Raw genomic sequence first — 18,779 nt, 5'->3', positions numbered from 1 at the left:
AAGGTTTCATTGTACTTGAATTTGAGCATAGTAAATCATACCTGGTTAACGTGCATTCCACTGGTTTGGAGTTCATGGAACTTGGCATAAGAGTTAAGCTGTGGTTTCCTATTATCTAAGCTCATCCAAAGAAATTAATAGTGAATGATGGGAACCGAGTCTTAAACAGAAGGTGTTTTCAAGTGGCATTAAGCACTTCAGAAGCTTTCATTTACAGAGACACACTCATGTGCTATTTATAAGTCATTCCTGTCTATTTAAAGCTAGCCCTCTAAATCTCGGCTAGAGAGAGTTTCATTAGCCTAGTTGTCCTGCGTACAGGTTGAGTATACCCCATCTGGAAATCCAGAATGCTCCAAAATCTGAAACTCTTTGAGCACGTATACGATGCTCAAAGGAAATACTCATCATAGTATAAATTTATGACCCAGCTGAATAATTAAGGTCATTAGATGACTTTCTCTGTGGCGAAGCATTTTTGATTCAGGATTTTCTGATTAGTGTTGTTGAATCAGTAAGTATAATGCAAATATTCCCAAATCTGAAAAAAAAAATTGAAAATTGTAACTTTTCTGGTTCCAAGCATTTTGGAAAAGGCATATTCGGTCTGTATTTAGAAGTAGCAAAAACATGTATTTTAAAATAAATTGTTCCTAAATCATTCTTATCTTTCCATAATTTAGGCACTCACTCCAGCCCACCCCCAAATGTGAATTAATGGCATTTTGTTGTGTTTGGTTGCCCCCTGACCTTTTATATCATGGAATCTTAACAAATAAGTCATATCATAGAAGTCTAGCTATGATGGATTCTGGGTCCTTCTGCATCCAGAAAGCTGTTGAGTACCTGTGGGAGAGGACGTCACGGGCCATAAGGACAGATGAGGACGTGGCTGTGGCTATGTTTCCCTTGCAGAAAATCTCTTACAACTAAAAGGCATTTCTATTTGCACAGAAACACTCAGAAAAGTGGCTTTGTTAGTCATTTTGTTTGAAGTAATTTTTAGGCTGATCTTTCAGTCCAAAATATTTAATTACTGGATTTCATTTTCCTTTTCTCGTTGTGGTTCATGAATTTTGCAGCCACCTCCTTTTTTGACTAATTACACTGAGCAACTGTCTGTTGCTAGAACTTCTGCCAAACAGCTGTTATTGTCGGGTGGTAAAAGACAAAACACTAGTCACAAGAAGTTGTTACATCCTAAAATATACAAATAAATCAATTAAGTCAGAGGGAGCCCAGTTGGCCTGTTATTTTCCTACCTGGGCATGGGTCTCATGACTAAAACCTGCAGGCTTGAGTGTTCCAGTTCTGAGTAGCCGTCTGCAGATGCCCTGATGCTGTAGCTGGTAACTCTGTCTTCTCTCTCTTGGGGGCCGCTAGTCCTGTCACACCCTCTGCGCTCGCACAGCTTCTGGACCTACTGGACAGCAAGGCAATTTCCTCATCAGCAGCTAAGCAGGTACGTCCACCCTCCCCAGAACTCTGACTGCACCACCGTCCCAAGACATGTTCCCTGTGACATCCAAATGCCATCACTAAGTGACTTTAATCACTGAAGTGTTCAGTGCCTGTGGTGGTGTTTTCATGCCGTAAGGCAGAAACATTCCCTTTAGCAGGATATAAAGTCAATCTGTGGGGCACAGGCAGTTGGCTTCCCATCATCGCTCTCTGGGGGAAATGGTTTTTGTCTGGCTTTGTCCTGCATGTCTCCCCCGATATGTGTCTCTGCCTGGGAGCAGTGTCCGCCATGCCCAAAGCAGTCTCAGTTGGGCTCTTGTCCCGTTTCCCACAGCCTCCCAGCAGTCCCTGGGTCGCCTCTGTCACTGCCGCGTGGTTACCCTCAGCAAATCAGCCCTGGGCAAGAAGGGTGAGATCCGATGGTGCACTTAGTAGATAAAATGTCACACACATGCTCAGTGTGTGAAAACTGAGAAAACAGCATCATCCTAGGTGCCTCTTGTTTGTACCTCCACCTGGCAGCGCTAGGTGGGTGACGGATTCCTGGAACTCGGAAAACTCTTACAAAGTAGGTGAGTGATCGAGAACACGTGGGCAGCTGCCTCCTCTCAACTTCAGAGACTGCAGCTGTCAGTGCATCCGCCAGGAAACGTAATGTTATTTTAATGGTACCTTTTGCACTGCATATGCATATTTATCCCACCACAGTAGTGGCAGGTTACAAAGTGAGGCTTGGGAAACAGGGCTGCTTTTGGCTAATTATGAGGCACCACAGAGCACATTCTAGGCTCTGGGCAGTGGAACTGGAGGCAGGAACTCATCAAGGCTCTGTTTACCCACCTTGAGTGAGGCTGTCAGTCCAGGGACTCCACCACATTCAGGAAAGGGTTTTGGTTGTCTGGATGTCAGAGGAATACAAATGTTTGTGACAGGCTCAGCAGTTGCAGAAAGATTTGATGGCCCCAGGGCAGGAAAAAGCCATATATATACCTAAGAGCAGATGAATCACAACATGTGAAATGGAAGAGAAAAAAAAGCCTCTCTCCCGCCCATCCTGCCCCACAAACAAAACACAAGTTAGTGCTAACATAGTTCCAGCGGGAAGAAGTGGGAAATGGTGGAAGGCACTGATGGCGGGATTCAGATACAGACACCTGGGGACTGTACCAGCTTCCGGCATGTTTGAGGGAGGTGGGTGAATCCTGGCTTTTGTGAGGCTCAAACTAAAGGAAAAGCCTAGGAAAGGGTTTAGTGGGTGCTGCCTCTGGGAGTTCCCTTAGCTATCATTGCCTTGGGGAGTTTCTTCTTTTTTTTTTTTTCTCCTTTTATTTTTTGATTTTAGGAATATTACTGGTTTTCTAGAGGGACATAATATATGCTGATTATAAAGAATTTAGGTAATGTTCAAATACATAAAGACTCTCAAATTCTGCCACCTTGAAATGACTACTAACAGCGTGTGAACAGCATTCCAGGCGTCTGTCCGTGTACATATACAGGAGGGAAGAAAGGAGGGAGGGAGGGAGGAAGTTGGGGCAGACATGAGGTCGGAGAGCAAAGACTCAAAAATAAGAGGTTATAGTGTATTCTTGTTTGGCTTTTGTTTTATTATTCATGTATACTGTTCATTGGTTTTTGTCTGTTCACAAAGTTGTCAGCCATGACCACCATCCATTCCAGAACATTTTCATCACCCCAGGAAAGAAACCTATTAAAAAGAAACTCCCTACCGACCCTCCCCCGGGGAACTATCTAACTTGTTTTCTGTGGATTTGCCTGTTTTGGGCATTTCATATAAATAGGCTTATACAATATGTGGCCTTTTGTGTCTGGATTCATTCACTTAGCATCATGTTTCAAAGCTCATGCATGGTGTGGCATGTGTCAGTGCTTCACTCCTTTTTGTGGCTGATGTATTCATTGTATGGATATAGCACATTTTGTCTATCTACTTATCAACTGATGGATATTTGAGTTGTTTCCATATTTTGGCTATTATGAATAGCACAGCTTTGAACATTCATGTACAAGTTTTTGTTGGAGTAATGTTTTCAAAGCCCTTGGGTGCATAGCTATAGGAATGGAATGTCTGGATTATATGGTGATTCTGTGTTTCACATGGGGGGAAGCTGCCACACTGTCTTCTAAAACAACAACACCATTTTACAATCTCACTTGCAGTGCTCAAGGGTTCCAGGTTCTCCACATTCTCACCAGCACTTGTTATTGTCCATTTTTTTTTAATCCTAGCCATCCTAATGGGTGTGTCGTCATAGCCCACGGTGGATTTGATTTGTACTCCCCTAATGGCTAATTATGCTGAGCATATCTTTGTGTTATTTATTTATTTATTGTTGAGACAAAGTTTATCTCTGTCACCAGGCTGGACTGCAGTGGCAAGAGCTCACTGCAGCCTTGAGCCTCTGGACTCATACAGTCCTCTTGTCTCAACCTCCTGAGTAGCTGGGACTACAGGTGTGCACCCCATACCTGTCTACCTTTTTTATTTTTGTAGAGAGGAGGCCTCACTGTGTTTCCCAGGCTGGTCTCAAACTCTTGTCCTTGGGCGATCCTTCCACCTCAGCCTCCCAAAGTGCTGGGATTACAAGTGTGAGCCACTGTGCCCAGCCTTGTGTTTTATTTTTATAGTGTATGTGTTTTGTTTTGTTTTTTTGAGTTGGAGTCTCACTCTGTCATCCACTGGAGTGCAGTGGCCACTTCTGGCCACTGCAGCCTCGACCTGCTGGGCTCCAGCGATCCTTCTGCCTCAGCCTTCCGAGTAGCTGGAATTACAGGCATGTGCTACGATGCCTGGCTGATTTTTTTTTTTTTTTTATTGTAGAGATGAGGTCGTGCCAAGTTGCCCAGGCGGGTCTCGAACCCGTGGGCTCAGGCAATTCACTCACCTCAGCCTCCCAAAGCGCGGGATTACAGGCTGAGCCACCGAGCCCAGCTGTGTATCTTTTTTAAAAGGAAAAACATGTGTCACAGTTGATTTTTTTCTGAATGTAGCAGCAGAGTCCAAGTGCGCCCTGGGTTTGGGAACCCGGTGAACCAGGACAGAAAGGCTCTGATTCTCCTGGTTGTTGGTGTTGCCAGGGCTGGACCAGGCTCCACTTAGTGATTAGGGGACCAGCAAGTGAGGAGAAAAGTACGCCTCACCTGCTGGGGCCGGACTCTTGGGATGACAGTAGAGAGAATCACCCTGTCCAGAGAGCAGCCTGCATGCCACAGCCTCCCCTGCTCTGCTCTGAGGTACCCTCAGGCCATCCTTCTCCACCTGTCTTGGCTGGCATTGTCGCCCGCTCTTGTCATCTCTCCCTGTCGCTGCGCCCTCCTCCCAGGTGCCTGCAGTGCTTGGAGGTTCCCAGCCCTCATCCCCTCCACACCCTGGGCCAGGGGTGCTCAGTGGCTGCTGCCACGACACAGCTCTGTGTTTCAGAAACAGAAACTGGAAAGTATGTATCTTCACGGGCAACCTCCTGGCAACTGCAGACAAAAGCTTTGTATGCTCCTCTCAAAAGACCCAGGCCTTGCACTGAAGTGGCAGGCGGCAGTCCCCGTCTCCTCCCCTCACTGCAGACAGGGTCAGCCGGGGTGTCTCAGACTCCCATGCCATCAGAGCCACGGCTGCCCTGAAAGCAGCCTCCCAGGACTCCCGACCTCTTGTGACTGGGGCCCCAGATGTCATCCAGACTGCAGGTCACCTCACGGCCTGGGGGACATCATGCGGTGCGGCTGTGTCTCCCTAGTGCACACCTGGGGTCAGCTGCTTGTCATCCCCTGCCTCTCGAGGGTCATCCAGTTAATGTCCCAGTGCCCCGGGCTGGACTGGGTTCCACTTCACACATGAGGGTGCCGTTCAGCCCATCGCTCTTGTCTACCTTGGGGTCTGATTTAAAGAGAAATCACCAGGAACCTCCTAGTGTAGAAAACACGTATGTCATGCACCACCGCTGTGCTCCAAGTGGCTTGGCGTCTGCTGTCTGTCATGCTTCAGTTCTTGGCCTGTTTCACTGTGCCTGTTTCCTCAGGGGCTCCAGTTGATGTCTGCGCTTTCACCATGCTTACCTCTGACCCAACAGGGCCTCCCTTCTATGTCACTGTCACAGCCATCTCCCTTGTACAGTCTTTCCTCCTTACCCTGATCTTGGAAGCCCAGGACAGGCAGGGACAGTCACAACTTGCACTGCCCCATATTTTGGTGGCCGGCTGTTAACACAGAGGACCAGCATGGCACTAGAAATCCCCATTACCTGTTTGTCGTGGGTGGGCAGCAGGGCCCAGGAGCTGCCCTGCTGGCCAGAAACCTGGCTGTCACTTCCCAGGGTGTGACAAGCACAGAAGCTGGGCCTGTGTGCACAGCACAGGGCTTGGCAGCCGCAGAAACCACTCTGCGGGCATCAGGAGGACCAGGAGAGTGGGCGAGTCTGGCCGGGAGATAGGGCCACCCCCTCCCCAGTGGCCCCCACGCTGCTGGGCTCCAACCAGGAATACATAGTCCTTGCCTTAAATTGGAACCAGCAAAGGCTTGGACACGTGGAGTCCACTGTGTCAGCCCAGGAGCTGGGGTCTGGGCTGGAATGGCCACGTTACTGTTTATGAAATAAGAAACGGATGTGTTCTAACTCTGGGAGTTACGAGCATTTGAACCACCTAGCTCCCACTTGTTCTGGGGGCTTCTGGATGCTGTTTCTCTGGCATCACTCCTTGCGCCTGGCCCCACTTGCCCCAGTATCTCAGGAGCGGCCAACCTCTGCGTCGAGAAGCCTCTGCCCTAGCGACTGTCCCGCATTTCCATCTGATGGCATGGTTTGGAGGTGACCCCTGAACACACTGCCGCTATTCGGCTTATTCTGGCCCAGGCAGATCCAGCCCAACATCTGAGCTGTTGGGTCCCTGCTGCACTCAGGCCCAGGCAGAGTTTACTCCCTCACAGTCCCGCCCAGGTCTGCTCTGGGCCTTCAGCCACAGCAGCTCTCGCAGGCCAGAAGTCCCACCCTCAGCCATGTGGGCAAGGGCACACCTGGGAGTGGCCCAGTGACTGCCAGCAAGGCTCCTTCCTGGCGCAAGCTGCATCTCTGAGCTCCTCCTGTTTTCCTGGGAGGGCTGCCTAGCAGACTCCTTATGGGTAAGTCTTTCCAGGCGGTTTCTGTCTTGAACCGGGTTTTGCGATCTCTCGTGTCTTCCTGAACATTGGCCGTTTTCAACTAGAGCTTTATTGGGAATCGATGCGGAAGAGCAAAATATACACTGGTCAGAGCCTAGGTACCTGCTAGAGGAGGTAATTAAATTAAATTATGATAAATATGTCAGATGAGTAACGGGTTCTGTTTTTAATTTAAGAAAGTACTTCCGTAATAAGTGGGAAAAAAGCGAGACACAAACTGTATCTGCACTGTGTTCATTACTATGATAGAAACCAGAAGACAGGAAAGAAAACAACAAAATATTACCACTGGTTATCTTGAAGCAATGGAACAGCAGGTGATTTTTCTCTTTTCTGCAAATCCTTATTTTCTGCAGTGAACATGTATTAACTTTTATCATTAGAAAAGTTTTTTTAAATGTTAAATCTTAGTTCAAGAAAAATATATCAAGGAAAGGGAGCAGGGGGATTCTTCAGATTCGCTGTGGGGCGGCTGCCCGAGTCTTCACCACGTGAAAGTGTTCTGGTTTCTAACCTGTTGCTGCAGATACTCTGTTAGTGTTTGGAGAGCATGGAAAGTTCTTTCCTTTCTTTGTGTCCCTCTCTCTCATGGCCTCCTCAGTGTCAGGCTTCATAATATTTGATGCACTGAGTTGGAGGCATGTGTGTTCTGTATTTTTCTGAGCGGGGCCAAGGCCCCTGAGCTGCCAAGCTGTGTGGTGGTGGTGGCAGAGGGGTGCCCTGTGGGGAGCTCCCTCAAGAACCCGCCAAGCACACCTCAGGTCCGGGCACTGCACACGTACTAACCAGCCGAGCTGGAGGCACAGTGCCCGTTGGAGCCAGGATAAATATTTGTGATTTGTTTTGATTCGGACTGGGGAAGACTTGGAGCCCTGCGGCATCCCCTCATCTGCGGTGCCGTGCATGCTCGTGATTGAAGAGCTCTGTTTTTCTGGGAGGGATGGCTCCTGAGTGTTCTGTGTCTGTAGTGACTGCAGCCGACAGGGAGGCGGTGCCATAGGAGCCACCAGAGGACCTCCTCATCCCCCGCTCTGGTTTACACTAGAAAACGAATACGGGGAAACAGCCACCCTAGGAAATGCCTTTCTTAAAAATGGGCTCCTTTTTTCCAGGTTTGATCAGTTGTCATTGTTTTTAAGTAGGAAGGGACACTGGCCACTAGCCATGGGTTATCCTGGTCAGATTTGGGTCCAGATCTCCCTGTAGGAGAGAAGGCTGTCACTTCTCAGGGTGTGATAAACACAGACAAATACAGGGGCCCTGGGGATTGTAACTTATGCTGTTATTTTCCATTTTGTGTCTTCATTATGGGGCCACTTTCCTGCCCCCCAGCATCTTGCCCAGCAGATGAGTTTCTGGACTTGATGCAGTGGTTCCTCCTGCAGCCTGGGTAGCCTCATCCTTCACCAAAATGTCACCTCCATTAATTAATTCAGTGGACATGAGACAGATCCATCATCGGTCCATGAGTCCTGGCGCAGGAGTCTGTGAGCGATTAGCATCTCCACGCCTGCCACAGCCCCACCCCCATGTGGAAAAGCAGGCGGGGAGGACTCGCCGTCTCTCCCACATGGTGGCCATGGCTGACCTGCATCCTCTCACACCCTGCACTAAGGGAGGTGGACAGCACAGCACAAGATTCCACATCTGTTTATGTCCAGCTAGCGAAGCTCCATTCCCCAGCCCTCCACTCGGGAGCTTCAGGAGAGAAGGGGCCCCCGCAGGGCAGCCTGGTGCCCCTTCCCCTGTGGCCAGGCCCGTGCAGTGGGTCCTAATTTAACCTCCTGGTTCCTGTCCCAGTGCTGCGGATCACTGCAGCAGCCCATGGGGTTGGCAGAAGAGCTGACCTCTCACCTCTCTCCTCTCCCCCGCTCTGGCCTGCAGGTGTTTAAGGAGCTGTGGAGAAGTGAAGGGAAGACTCCCATGCAGATTGTGTCAGAAAAGCAGCTTGAACTGATGCAGGACCGAGAGGCACTGGAGCAACTCTGCCAGTCTGTGATGGAGGGACATCCTCAAGTGGTGACTATCATGGACAGGGGAGGCCAGGACACAGCCAGGAGCCCTGCCACCGCTCCGTGGCGGCCCAGAGGCTCTTCCTGATAAAGACTGGCCCCGTTGCATTAATAATTCCCTAATTACTTCTGTCAGCTTTTTAGTTAAGGTCAAAAGAGATGAAACTGGGTGAGCACTGGAAAAACACAGCTTCTTTTTCTGTAAGGAAAATTCCACCCCTGGAGTTACTCTCCACGGAGGTGTCTTTTAAAAGGGATATCAGCATCTCCCAGGCACCCGCCTCTCCCGGTGGGCATTGTGAATCCCTCGTGGCTCGCTCCACCTCGCAAGGACCTCTCAACAATAAACCAGCAGGCATGGCTGCAGGGGGGACGGGAGGGAAGCCTCCCGCCTTTGAGACGTGGGGAGAAAGGCAGAAAGGAAAAGTATTTATAAACTGGAGAAAATGCTTGACAGGAGCATGGCTGAAAACCAGGTCATTCTGTGTTTCCAGCACAGCACAAGGCAGGAAAGCTGAACCGAGTGGCATCTCTCCCTCCCACGTCTAATCATACTGTCTAGAGGGACTTTTCAGCGGGGGGAAAAACTGTTAGCATCTCTTTCAAAATAATGCCCAGCCACCCATCAGCTTGCCGGGACACTAAGAGCTCTGTAAAGAGCTCTTGATAAGGGAAATGAGCCTGTACTGGGTCTCGCAATCTCCATCTTCCTGCTTCAGCCATGTGACTGATAAAGACATGCGTTGGTTTCAGCTGCTCTGTGGCACTGAAAGCAGAGACACACGCTATTGCCACGGGGCACTTGGAGCCAGGCAGGTGGGTGGCCCTGACAGAGGCAGTTTGATCGGAATTCAGCGCCTCCTGCCCTTGTCAGCTCCACACAAGTGCTTGGATGAGGTGCCATTGGTCAATTCCAATACAGGGATCTTCTTAGCAGGGCCTGGGGAAGGAACGCTGGGCATCTTGGCGAGGACCAAGCATCACTGGAGGACCAGGGAGGCAGATGTGCTGATGAAGCATCTCAGAGAGGCTGTTGGCTCACATGACTTTGTGTCCTCCTGTCATCGTGGCACCCAGAGGAGAGTGTCCTGGCTCCTGCATGCCAACTTCTCTAGCTGTCGGCAGTCACTTGGTGCTCATTTTGATCAGAAGGCACAGAGCAAAACTGCCTTTGACAGGAGCCTGGAAACCTCCTCCTCCTCGTCAGCCCCTGCTTCCTTTCCTGTCTTATATCTAACACTAATGGAAGGAAGAAACTGAACTGAATTTTCAGTAAAGCCTCACTTTAGGACGCGTAGGGATGAGTCTCTTTATTTTCCTCACTTAAACAGTGTCCTCTCTCTACAGGTAATGGATGTGAAGAAGGGAAACTCCAGGGCTCTAAATAAGCTGATTGGGTTGGTCCGGAGAGCCACTCTGAGCCGAGCGGATCCCGCGATGATAAAGGAAATACTGGAGAAGCAGCTGTCACCGTGAAACCACCGGAGAACAGTGCAACCCGGGCAGGGACAGGAATCTGTGGAACCTGAAGTCCGCGTGCCCTGAGCACTGGCCTCTCAGCCCCAGCCAAGCCACGCCTTCTGTGAGGTTCTCATCCTCTGGGGCCTAGCCAGGGAGGCCACCTCTACAGCAGCCCGGCAGCCATGCCTGCCTGCTCTGTCCACAAAAAGGGATCCCACAATGGCTGCAGCAACAGCGGCCAACGAGTAATGCCTTCTTGTGTTTAGTACTTCTAAACTAAATAAAACGTGTACTTCAAACACTGTTCCCATTCTAGGAAAACTTTGCATCCTGCAGTTCCTTCAACACCTATTTTTGAGCCCTTCCTCAGGGCCGGCTGCTGTTCTGGGTGCTAGGTGTTAGCAGTGGTTGAGATTGTAATTTGGATGTAGTGTATTTAGATCTAGACTAGGTCAGTGAAGATGAAAACACAAATAACTGGCACAGTGTAAACACATGTTTGTTTAGGGAGGCCCAGAAGGATGACAGAGGACATCGTTACTTGTATGAAGTGTCAGTAGGCATCGGTCCATCAACTGACCACAAGTGATACAACCCAGTCAACTCCCTGCTGATCCCAGAAGGTAAAGGTCTGAGAATAAATGAATGTTTTAGGTTTTGAGAAAAAAGCAGAAGTTTTCAAATAAATTTAATGAATAAAATATATACCGAAATATCACATAAAAAATTAACTTACACTTCAAAGATTGTGCAGTTGACAACTCCCCCCAACCCTCAGGCCAAAAAAGATAAAACAAAACAGAAAAGAAAAAAGCTGGAACATTAAATTGATTTGTTTTGCTTGGAAAGAATAAGATGATAAACTAGTGAATCAGAACCTTGACCTTTAACAATACTCGAGGTGCAGTTGCGGCATCACTGTGGAGACTGGGGTTGCTTGCGCTCCTGTTCTCGTGACAGTGACACCACCTCTGTTGCACCCTTTGTGCAGTGCATGCCTTTGTCACCTCTTACTCAAAACACTTACTTTAAAGACCAGTTTTTCAAATGCTGTTTTCTAAAAGCATTTATAAAGCATACTTGTCAAACTGACATCAGAGAACAAAATCCTTGGAGGCACCAGTTCAGAGCTGTGAATTCTCTACCTTCCGAAAACAATAAAAACACTTTTGCTGTGAACACTGCCCTGGTGGCAGCTGGGGACTGGAGAAGAGTGGCCACTCCTCCATCACTGGTCCAGTGACTTGTGCTTCCTGGCTTGGACAGTTACTCAGGGCTTCCCTAAGAGTGCTGAGGAAGGTGCCCTGCCCAGCCTTTCTCAAAGCAGGGAGAGAGAGGAAACCTACTATGTGGTTTATTTCAGACATGCATGGGGAGGTGATTTTTTTAAAAAACTAACATTTTAGAAAAGTAGTGACAGAAGTGTAAGAGAACATGTTGCCTCACCCAGGAAGACAGGTGTCCCCCCATAATGCTGCAGTCCTGAAAGCTGCTGGGTCTCAAAGTAAAACTATTTGCACTAAACCTCTCTACAAGAGAAAGGTCAAATCAGTTCTCTCTTGCTCTGAATTACAAATGGGCAAAGGTGGTCTAGAAATTGGAATCTGGCAGGATCTGTATTTTGTAAAAAATAATACGATTCAGTTGTGTTTTATGAATTTTATTTTCACCCAGAGTTCTATCTTCTTGGTGATTAAACCTTACAGAAAGTACTGAAGGGTCTTTCCAGACCATTTAAAATTAAGGGCTCACTTAAATGGGCGAGCAGCCAGTTTATCAAATACCCAAACTGTTATGTCAAGTGGAAACGGTATTATGCACTGATTATTCCCAAAGGAAAATGTTGTTGTTAAAACACTTGGTCTCACAGGCTGATGCTCATCTAGCTCTGATAGTTGCTTGCTGTCTTGAATGCCAGCTTCTGAAATCCTGAAAACCAGACTTTGTTGCTACGAGGAAAAACCAAAGCACAGCTCTGATGGGAGCCTGACATTTGAAAGATAAGTTTACATATACCCTAAGAAGTTCACAAAGTATGGCTTTGCTCACAAAGGGGCCTTAGCGAAATGCAACTTGATGTTCTTGCATCGAATGTGAATTTAGTCTCATTTGCTGGTTCACTATTCAGAGGGAAATCTCATTAAAATGCATGAGTTGGCACCACAGGTATAGCCACTTCCGTCTGTCACCAGAACCCACACACCTGTAGGCTGGTTGTATAATGCCCCGGCCCTGACTGGAAGGGGAATATGCTAGAAAACTGGGTGTAGCCATTTTTATGAAACACTTTATTGCAGGACAGCTATTACTGCACGTGCTGCTTCACATCACTGGCCCAGGCTGGCTTGAACCAGCTCTATCTGGTCAGGCCCAAACCGTGCGTTCCATTGCTTGAGAGATGGCTGGCTGGCTCTGGCAGGAGGTGGGAACATTGACCCCACACTCAGCACGCCACTCAGCACAGAGGAAGGATGCAATAAACGTTCCTTTCCGAAATGAAAGGAATTGATGGACAGCATTTTGTGGGGCCCTTTTGTAAGAGACACAGCTGCTAGTCTTGTACACTCTGGGTCATTTGGGGCTAGAAAGGGACTCTTTATCTCTGTCCAGACTTGTGCATCAAAGTGAAATTGTGTTCCTATTTTTCAAGGTGTAGATGGCCTAGCCAAAGAACTTAGATCATTACTATACCAAGGTAAAGATATTTTAGCTGAGCTTCTCTCCCTGCCTCCTTATCATGATTGTTTCTTGTCATTATATAATATGCATATATTATGTATTTGTATTATAATTAAGACATTTTTGCAAATACACACCTCCCTTCTGCTTTGAGTTGGTTAATTTAGCGTATAGCTTATGGCCATGACCCACAATGTGTATACTGTATTTTTTATTTCAACTGCATTGTTTCAAGGTTTCTACATAGTGATTATTGGAAAAAACCCACCAAATCTCTCTGAAAGGCCATATTATTTACCCATTCCCAAAAGCAGCTAGACATGGCTGTCGTTCTTCCTCAGCGGGTTTGAGACAAACACTTCCCTGGGCTATTTGCGAACCAAGCGGACCCTAGATGAGGAGGCGGAGGTATCTGGTTGAAACCCTCTCTTATTGCCTCCCCTAGCCCAGCAGCTTAGCAAAAGCTGTGTAAGTAAGATTGTCAACACCAAATTCCCTCTCTTAAGATATCTGCAGGGCAAAAGAGGACCTTGTTATAGGTGGGCCTTTGTAGCCTTGTCCCAAATAAAAAGTCGGCTGACACTCTAAGAAGCCCTGACTTCTGCAGCCTCAGCTCCATGAAATTGATAATCTGCCTAGAAGCTTCCATCACCTTTGTCAGGTTCTAAAATGATACAGTAAATCTCAGCTCCCCAAAAGATGCATGAAGTGCATCTGGAACTCATGCTGACAATCCTGCTGGCAGTCTTGTTACTTGTGCAGGGGACAGTGAATTTGGTTTAAATTCAATCTTTTAAGACAGGAACAAAATCCACAGTGACCCAGCAGGATAGGAGAGGTCAATCCTAGCAAAAATCATGATCAGTTTTAGGATTCCAAGCGCAAGACGCCAAGGAACGGAAGGCTTCCCCCACTTTGTCCTGGCCCTTCTTCTCCCAAAAGAACCTCACAGAAAATCTTTGACTAAAGCCCTGTTTATCCAGTTAATGAGCTGCCAGGATAATCTGTCCTCCCCAAACAAGTAATGGCCTCATAAATGCCTGAATGTGGAGAGGATTTACTGAGGCAAAATTATCCTAAAAACCATTCTCAGTCTTCTGAGAGCTCTTTCTAAAGCATTAGGTTTATGATGGCCATTCAAAAAGAAAAAAGAGTCAACTCCATTCTCTGAAGATGTTTCCTCAGTGATGTGATTTAAGAGTGGAATATACACTGGCTTGACAGCGCTCTGTTTTAAGCTATTATTTGATGGAGAATTAGTGTTGTGTGATTTATAGACTGATGACTGAAGCAACAAGGGACCTAGATTATCTTCTTAATGACTCAGAGCTGACGTGTCAGTTACAAGAGGACGGCCATTTCCAGGAAGAGCCCACGTGGCAACACGGGCTGAGGTTCATGGCAAACCACACAGGACACGGGCCTGGGCCAGTGACATGAAGCCGTATGTGCAATAATAGCTGTCCTGCAATAAAGTGTTTCATAAAAATGTAAGCATGACAGCCACCTCAGTAAATACAGGGCTGGTAATTAGCAATTAAGCTGAATACACTTAAATGAGAACTGAAGCATATGCAGACATTTAACATCGCACCACTGACAAGTCCAGCCCCTGCTGAGGCAACTTCCCGCCCGAAGGCAGCCCCGACACACGAAGCCAGATCCAGAAGAGCTGCCCAGCCGCAAGCCAGAGGCCCTGCACACCCCTGGAATCAACCCACATGACCGCTGCGGCCAAGGCCGGGCAGAGGCATCGCCAAGGACTTTCAGCCCTGAGTACCACCAGCAGCTGCCCACATTCCACGGGCAACCTGAATAGTCACGATGCTCTTTCTAGATTCCAGTCATCAGAGGATGCTTTCCTGACAACACCTTGGCTCCGCGATGTCTCGATGGATTGAAAACCAACAACTATATCCAAAGGGACCCCTGAGGACCTGCAGAAATACTGAATGTGTCCTCCCTGTGTGACAGGGACATCAACATGACTCCAAAATTCCTCCAGAAACCAGGGACTGGAGCAGGCTAAAGAAAATCACGTCTCTAATTGGTCATTCAAGCACCCCATTTCATGGCTGGGAAACTGTATTCTACCAGCCTCGAAATCATGTTTTAGGCTGAACCTAACCTGGAAATTCTTTGTTAAAAATTTAAAAACATTTACTCGGCCATTTCCAAAAATCAATTTTAAATATCCCAGCGCTCTCATATGTTTTGAACCACAAAAGTCACTCAGCTGAGAACTTTAAGTCAGACTCTGAGTTATGAATTGAGGTTAATGCTGTGATGTTCCGGGAACCCCTGCCTCAGTCGCCTTTGCTGCCCAGGACCGTTGGGCTAGACACGGTGATGCCAGCCCAGGGGCTGCACTAGAGGGTTCTCTCTTTCCAGCAAGTTATACAGTATCCGATGGGGAGCCTGTCACATGGAAAGAGGGCCACACTCTTAGGCCACATTTTGAAGCATGCCAAGTATCTAACAATGTTCCCCCATACTCATTACAAAACAATATAATTCTAAGGCCCTCCGCACCTGTTTACTTTAGGACTGGAAGAGTCTTCAGGATACTGATTTTTTTCCCTGCCCACTATATGGCATCTTCAGCTCTGCCAGCGGATCTTCCAGGATTCGCTTTTCTCATACCTCAGCCTCAGGCCCCCGCCTGTCTCTTGGCCGGTCCACGCCATCCCCTGGATAACCCACTCCCAGCTACTTCACTCAGCCACATGGGTTTCTCAATTCTCTACACTACATTTCCACGTCATTTTGCAAAACCCTGGACAGAACTCTCTGGAGGAAGACTGAGATGGACTCAGAAGCATGAACCAGTTTCCAATTCTAAAGGGGATGTCAGAGAGGGTCAGCGTGTCAGCTTGCTGCCAGCACCCACCGTGGGAAATTAAATGTCCCTGCCTGTCCCTGCTGGTCATCTCTGGCCTCCTTTTAAGTAAGTCTACTTCTGTACCTGCTGGAAAAAAAAAAAAAAAACGAAGCACAAAATCAAGCTCTTTCCCAAAGGGCACCTTCCACAAAAGGGACCATGGTGTTCTAAAATAAAGAAATACGAACTCAAGAAGAATCACCACCCCACCAGATAGCAGAGAGAGGCCTCAAACCAACGAGTGAGAGATGACAGTGCCCAGATGAGGCTTTAGCATTTTGTGACTGGTAAGTCCAAACAAAAAGATAAATACATGTGCAAAACAATATTACAGGATAATAAATTGTAGCTTAAATTCCCTCTCCAATGGCTCCTCTGTCTACCTTAAGCTCCCTTCTGTCCTGATGGAGACCCGTGGGCTGTGACATACAGCCAGGCGTCAGGAAGACCACACAGGCTGCCTGCGGCACCTCGTCCCTCCAGCCGTGGTGTCACCCACAGCTGAGCCAGCCACCGTTCAAGACAAGCAAGTGTGTGAGGAATAGGTATCTTTGGCTTCTTGCTTAGACTTGAAATATGCTGGGGCTGGCTCCTGGCGGCTCCCCCAGCCTGGGCAGGTATCCTGGCGCCTTCACTCCACAGCCTGCTCGCAGACTCTCTATCCAAAGCTGCCGCCAGGTTTCTGTAACACAAAAGGCTGCCTGGGCTCTGCAGTGTCGCTGGACAATTCCTTCCTCCACTCCCCGTTCTGTGCACAGGGCCTGGAAAATACCAAACCAGTCCTCCTGGGCCACAGCCACCAGAGCGATGGTAGCCCTCGGGGCTCTGCAGAGACCCCGCCAAGAGAGCCAGGCCTCCCCATTTCCCTCCAGACAGAGAGGCACTTGTGACTCACCTGCAGAACTGAGCCCAAAAGGGAGGGAGTGGAATTTCCTATCAGTGTCAGTTGTTGATGGTCTCTTTTTTAGTCCACAATTAAGCTGTGTGATTCCCTTTGGTGGCAGCCTAACGCGGCTGTGCTGTGAGCAGTCATGCCTCTTGGACCAGGTAGAGAGCAGCAGAGGGGCACACACCCCACACACGGGGCCTCCGGGTAAGCCCAAAACTCAGAGGCGGCCCCTCCATGTGGGGTGAGGCCCAGCAGGGCTCCCCATATCACACCCCAGCTCTCACAGTGGGCTGTGCAGTCCATGACTCTCCAGGGAGTGCAACATGATAGCAAAAGCAAACTGAATTGTAAATGATGACCAGTGTTTTCACGAAGCTGCGTTTAGTTGACTGGTGTACCCTGCCAGCTCCAGGATCTCCCTGAAAAATCCCACCATGAAATGGCTTCATGAGTTAAATCTGTTTTCATAAAATACTTAAAAAATAATGATGGTTGTCTTCTTATATAAGTATATGATACCACACTTTCTCCATCTGATCCATCAAACTCCTAAAAGCCAAAGTAACAGTTTGCATAGGTATACTTAATCTTGTGCAGATCTTACTAAATAAGGCTGTCTTCAGTGTTTTGGTGGCGTCAGCTCTCTAGCAACAGGAAAAATTCCCTGTGTTCCAAATCTTCTCCAGCTTCATCTGACTTTCCAGGCAGACAGGTGAGCTGCTGACTTTGCCTGCACCATAAGGCAACACGCGTTGGGCAGAATCCAAATCCTGGGAGTAGAACTCAAAGGGACATATGACATGTGCTTCTGTGGCGGAGGAGAGGGGCGCCATCTTTATCCTCCTGTTTTGGGAAATGGAAGCCACAATGCAGAAGGCAGCGGGAGCCCGGCCTTCTGACATGGGGCGCTTCCAGAAATCACTGAACCCCAGTATTTGTTTGGTGTGATCTGAGCCACAAGATGAGTGACTCAAAGGGATAGGAGAAAACCAAAAAATGCCAAGAGGAAAAACTGAGCAAAGCGAACCGCCAAGAGAGTCATCAGCTTATGAGACTTACATTCTCTATAACGTAAGGTGGGAAGGCCCGGCTACAGAGAGGAGACACATAGAAAATTCCCCTCCCACAAATCAAGTATCGTCAGGAAACATCAAAGTAGAAATTTTTGTAAGCAGCTTTGCATTTAACATTCAGTCAAGACACTAAGACCTTATGAAACAAGACCGTCTATTAAAAAAACTAACAACAGGAGTCCTCGAAATCGCCGAGGACGTTGTAGCATAGAATGGAGTGTTCCTGGGCCAAGGCTGCCAGCTCCTTCAGGAACTCCGGAAAGAGGGCGGCGGCCAGCATGGGGTTCCTCACCGGCAGAGGCAGGTTTGGGGGGGCCTCAGCCACCTTGACTCTGTGTGCCAGGAAGGGCTGAAGCACTCGTGGAGGTCCGTCCAAAAGGGTCTTGCTGCTTCCTGTCTGAGAAGCCTCCTGGATGAGATCTGAAACAAGAGAGAAGACCCATGATGGCGCCCCTCGCAGCCCCTCCATCCCCCTCAAGTGACGTGTGTGAGTGCTGGGGGTTGGCTGCTAGAAGGCGTTGGTTGGGGCGCAGTTCCTCTGACTGTATCCTTGAGTATGCCGTGACACACGTGTTCACCCAACAGATCACCTCTAGCATGGAGCATGTGATATGAGACTTTGGCCCAAAATCTTGTGTTAAGGAACTCTGTACAGCAATCATGGCAAGAATGTAAGTTTGTCAAGAGCCCTTCAGGACCAGAATGTGAGGAAGGGGGAAAGTGAAAAAGGCACCTCCTGCCACTAACATCAACCGTGAGAAGACCCAGCTCATCGGGTGCTTATTCGGGGCGAAGGGTAGTCCCAGCTGCTCTCCCAACCCCCCAGTGCTGGTGACTGTCCTCCCTCAGCCAGGTAAGCCCTGATCACACAGTGTGCCCAGACCTGGGAGGCAGGGTTACATAAGCCACTCCAAGCTCTCTATGTACTCAAGCCTCTAGGGCTCCCTGGTGCCCCCGGGACTGATTCCTTTTGATCAGCAGTAATAATGGAGAGGAAGTTGGCTGGGAAGACCAGACCAAGAACTTCCTGCAACCTTGGGGACCTAGTGGCAGCAAATGGCTTGGGAACCGCCACGGAAGGAGGGTTTCCAGGGGTTTCCATCTCAATTTCCAAAACATAGGTCTGGGATGCTAAGAGCCCAAATTTAAACTC

At 48.4% G+C, this 18,779-nt stretch overlaps 2 protein-coding genes across 2 annotated transcripts in view; one reads left to right on the top strand and one right to left on the bottom strand.

The window, feature by feature from the left end:
• GATB (glutamyl-tRNA amidotransferase subunit B) overlaps window positions 1–10,425 on the top strand; it is a 75,678-nt gene extending 65,253 nt beyond the window's left edge. Inside the window, exons 11-13 of the mRNA XM_008060165.1 lie at window positions 1,384–1,462; window positions 8,516–8,650; window positions 9,991–10,425. Of these exons, the coding sequence (XP_008058356.1) occupies window positions 1,384–1,462; window positions 8,516–8,650; window positions 9,991–10,119 (343 nt within the window). The 3' untranslated portion in view covers window positions 10,120–10,425. The remainder of the gene's footprint in view (window positions 1–1,383; window positions 1,463–8,515; window positions 8,651–9,990) is intronic.
• Window positions 10,426–17,717: 7,292 nt separating this feature from the next.
• Window positions 17,718–18,779, bottom strand: part of FAM160A1 (family with sequence similarity 160 member A1) — a 104,364-nt gene continuing 103,302 nt past the window's right edge. Inside the window, exon 11 of the mRNA XM_008060164.2 lies at window positions 17,718–18,046. Within this exon, the coding sequence (XP_008058355.1) occupies window positions 17,793–18,046 (254 nt within the window). The 3' untranslated portion in view covers window positions 17,718–17,792. The remainder of the gene's footprint in view (window positions 18,047–18,779) is intronic.

Source organism: Carlito syrichta, unplaced genomic scaffold, assembly GCF_000164805.1.
Source record: "Carlito syrichta isolate Samal-C Ts95f unplaced genomic scaffold, Tarsius_syrichta-2.0.1 Scaffold304553, whole genome shotgun sequence".
Taxonomy (NCBI): Eukaryota; Metazoa; Chordata; class Mammalia; order Primates; family Tarsiidae; genus Carlito; species Carlito syrichta.
The sequence above is the reverse complement of the archived record's forward strand: the minus strand, read 5'-3'. Positions and strand labels throughout refer to the sequence as shown.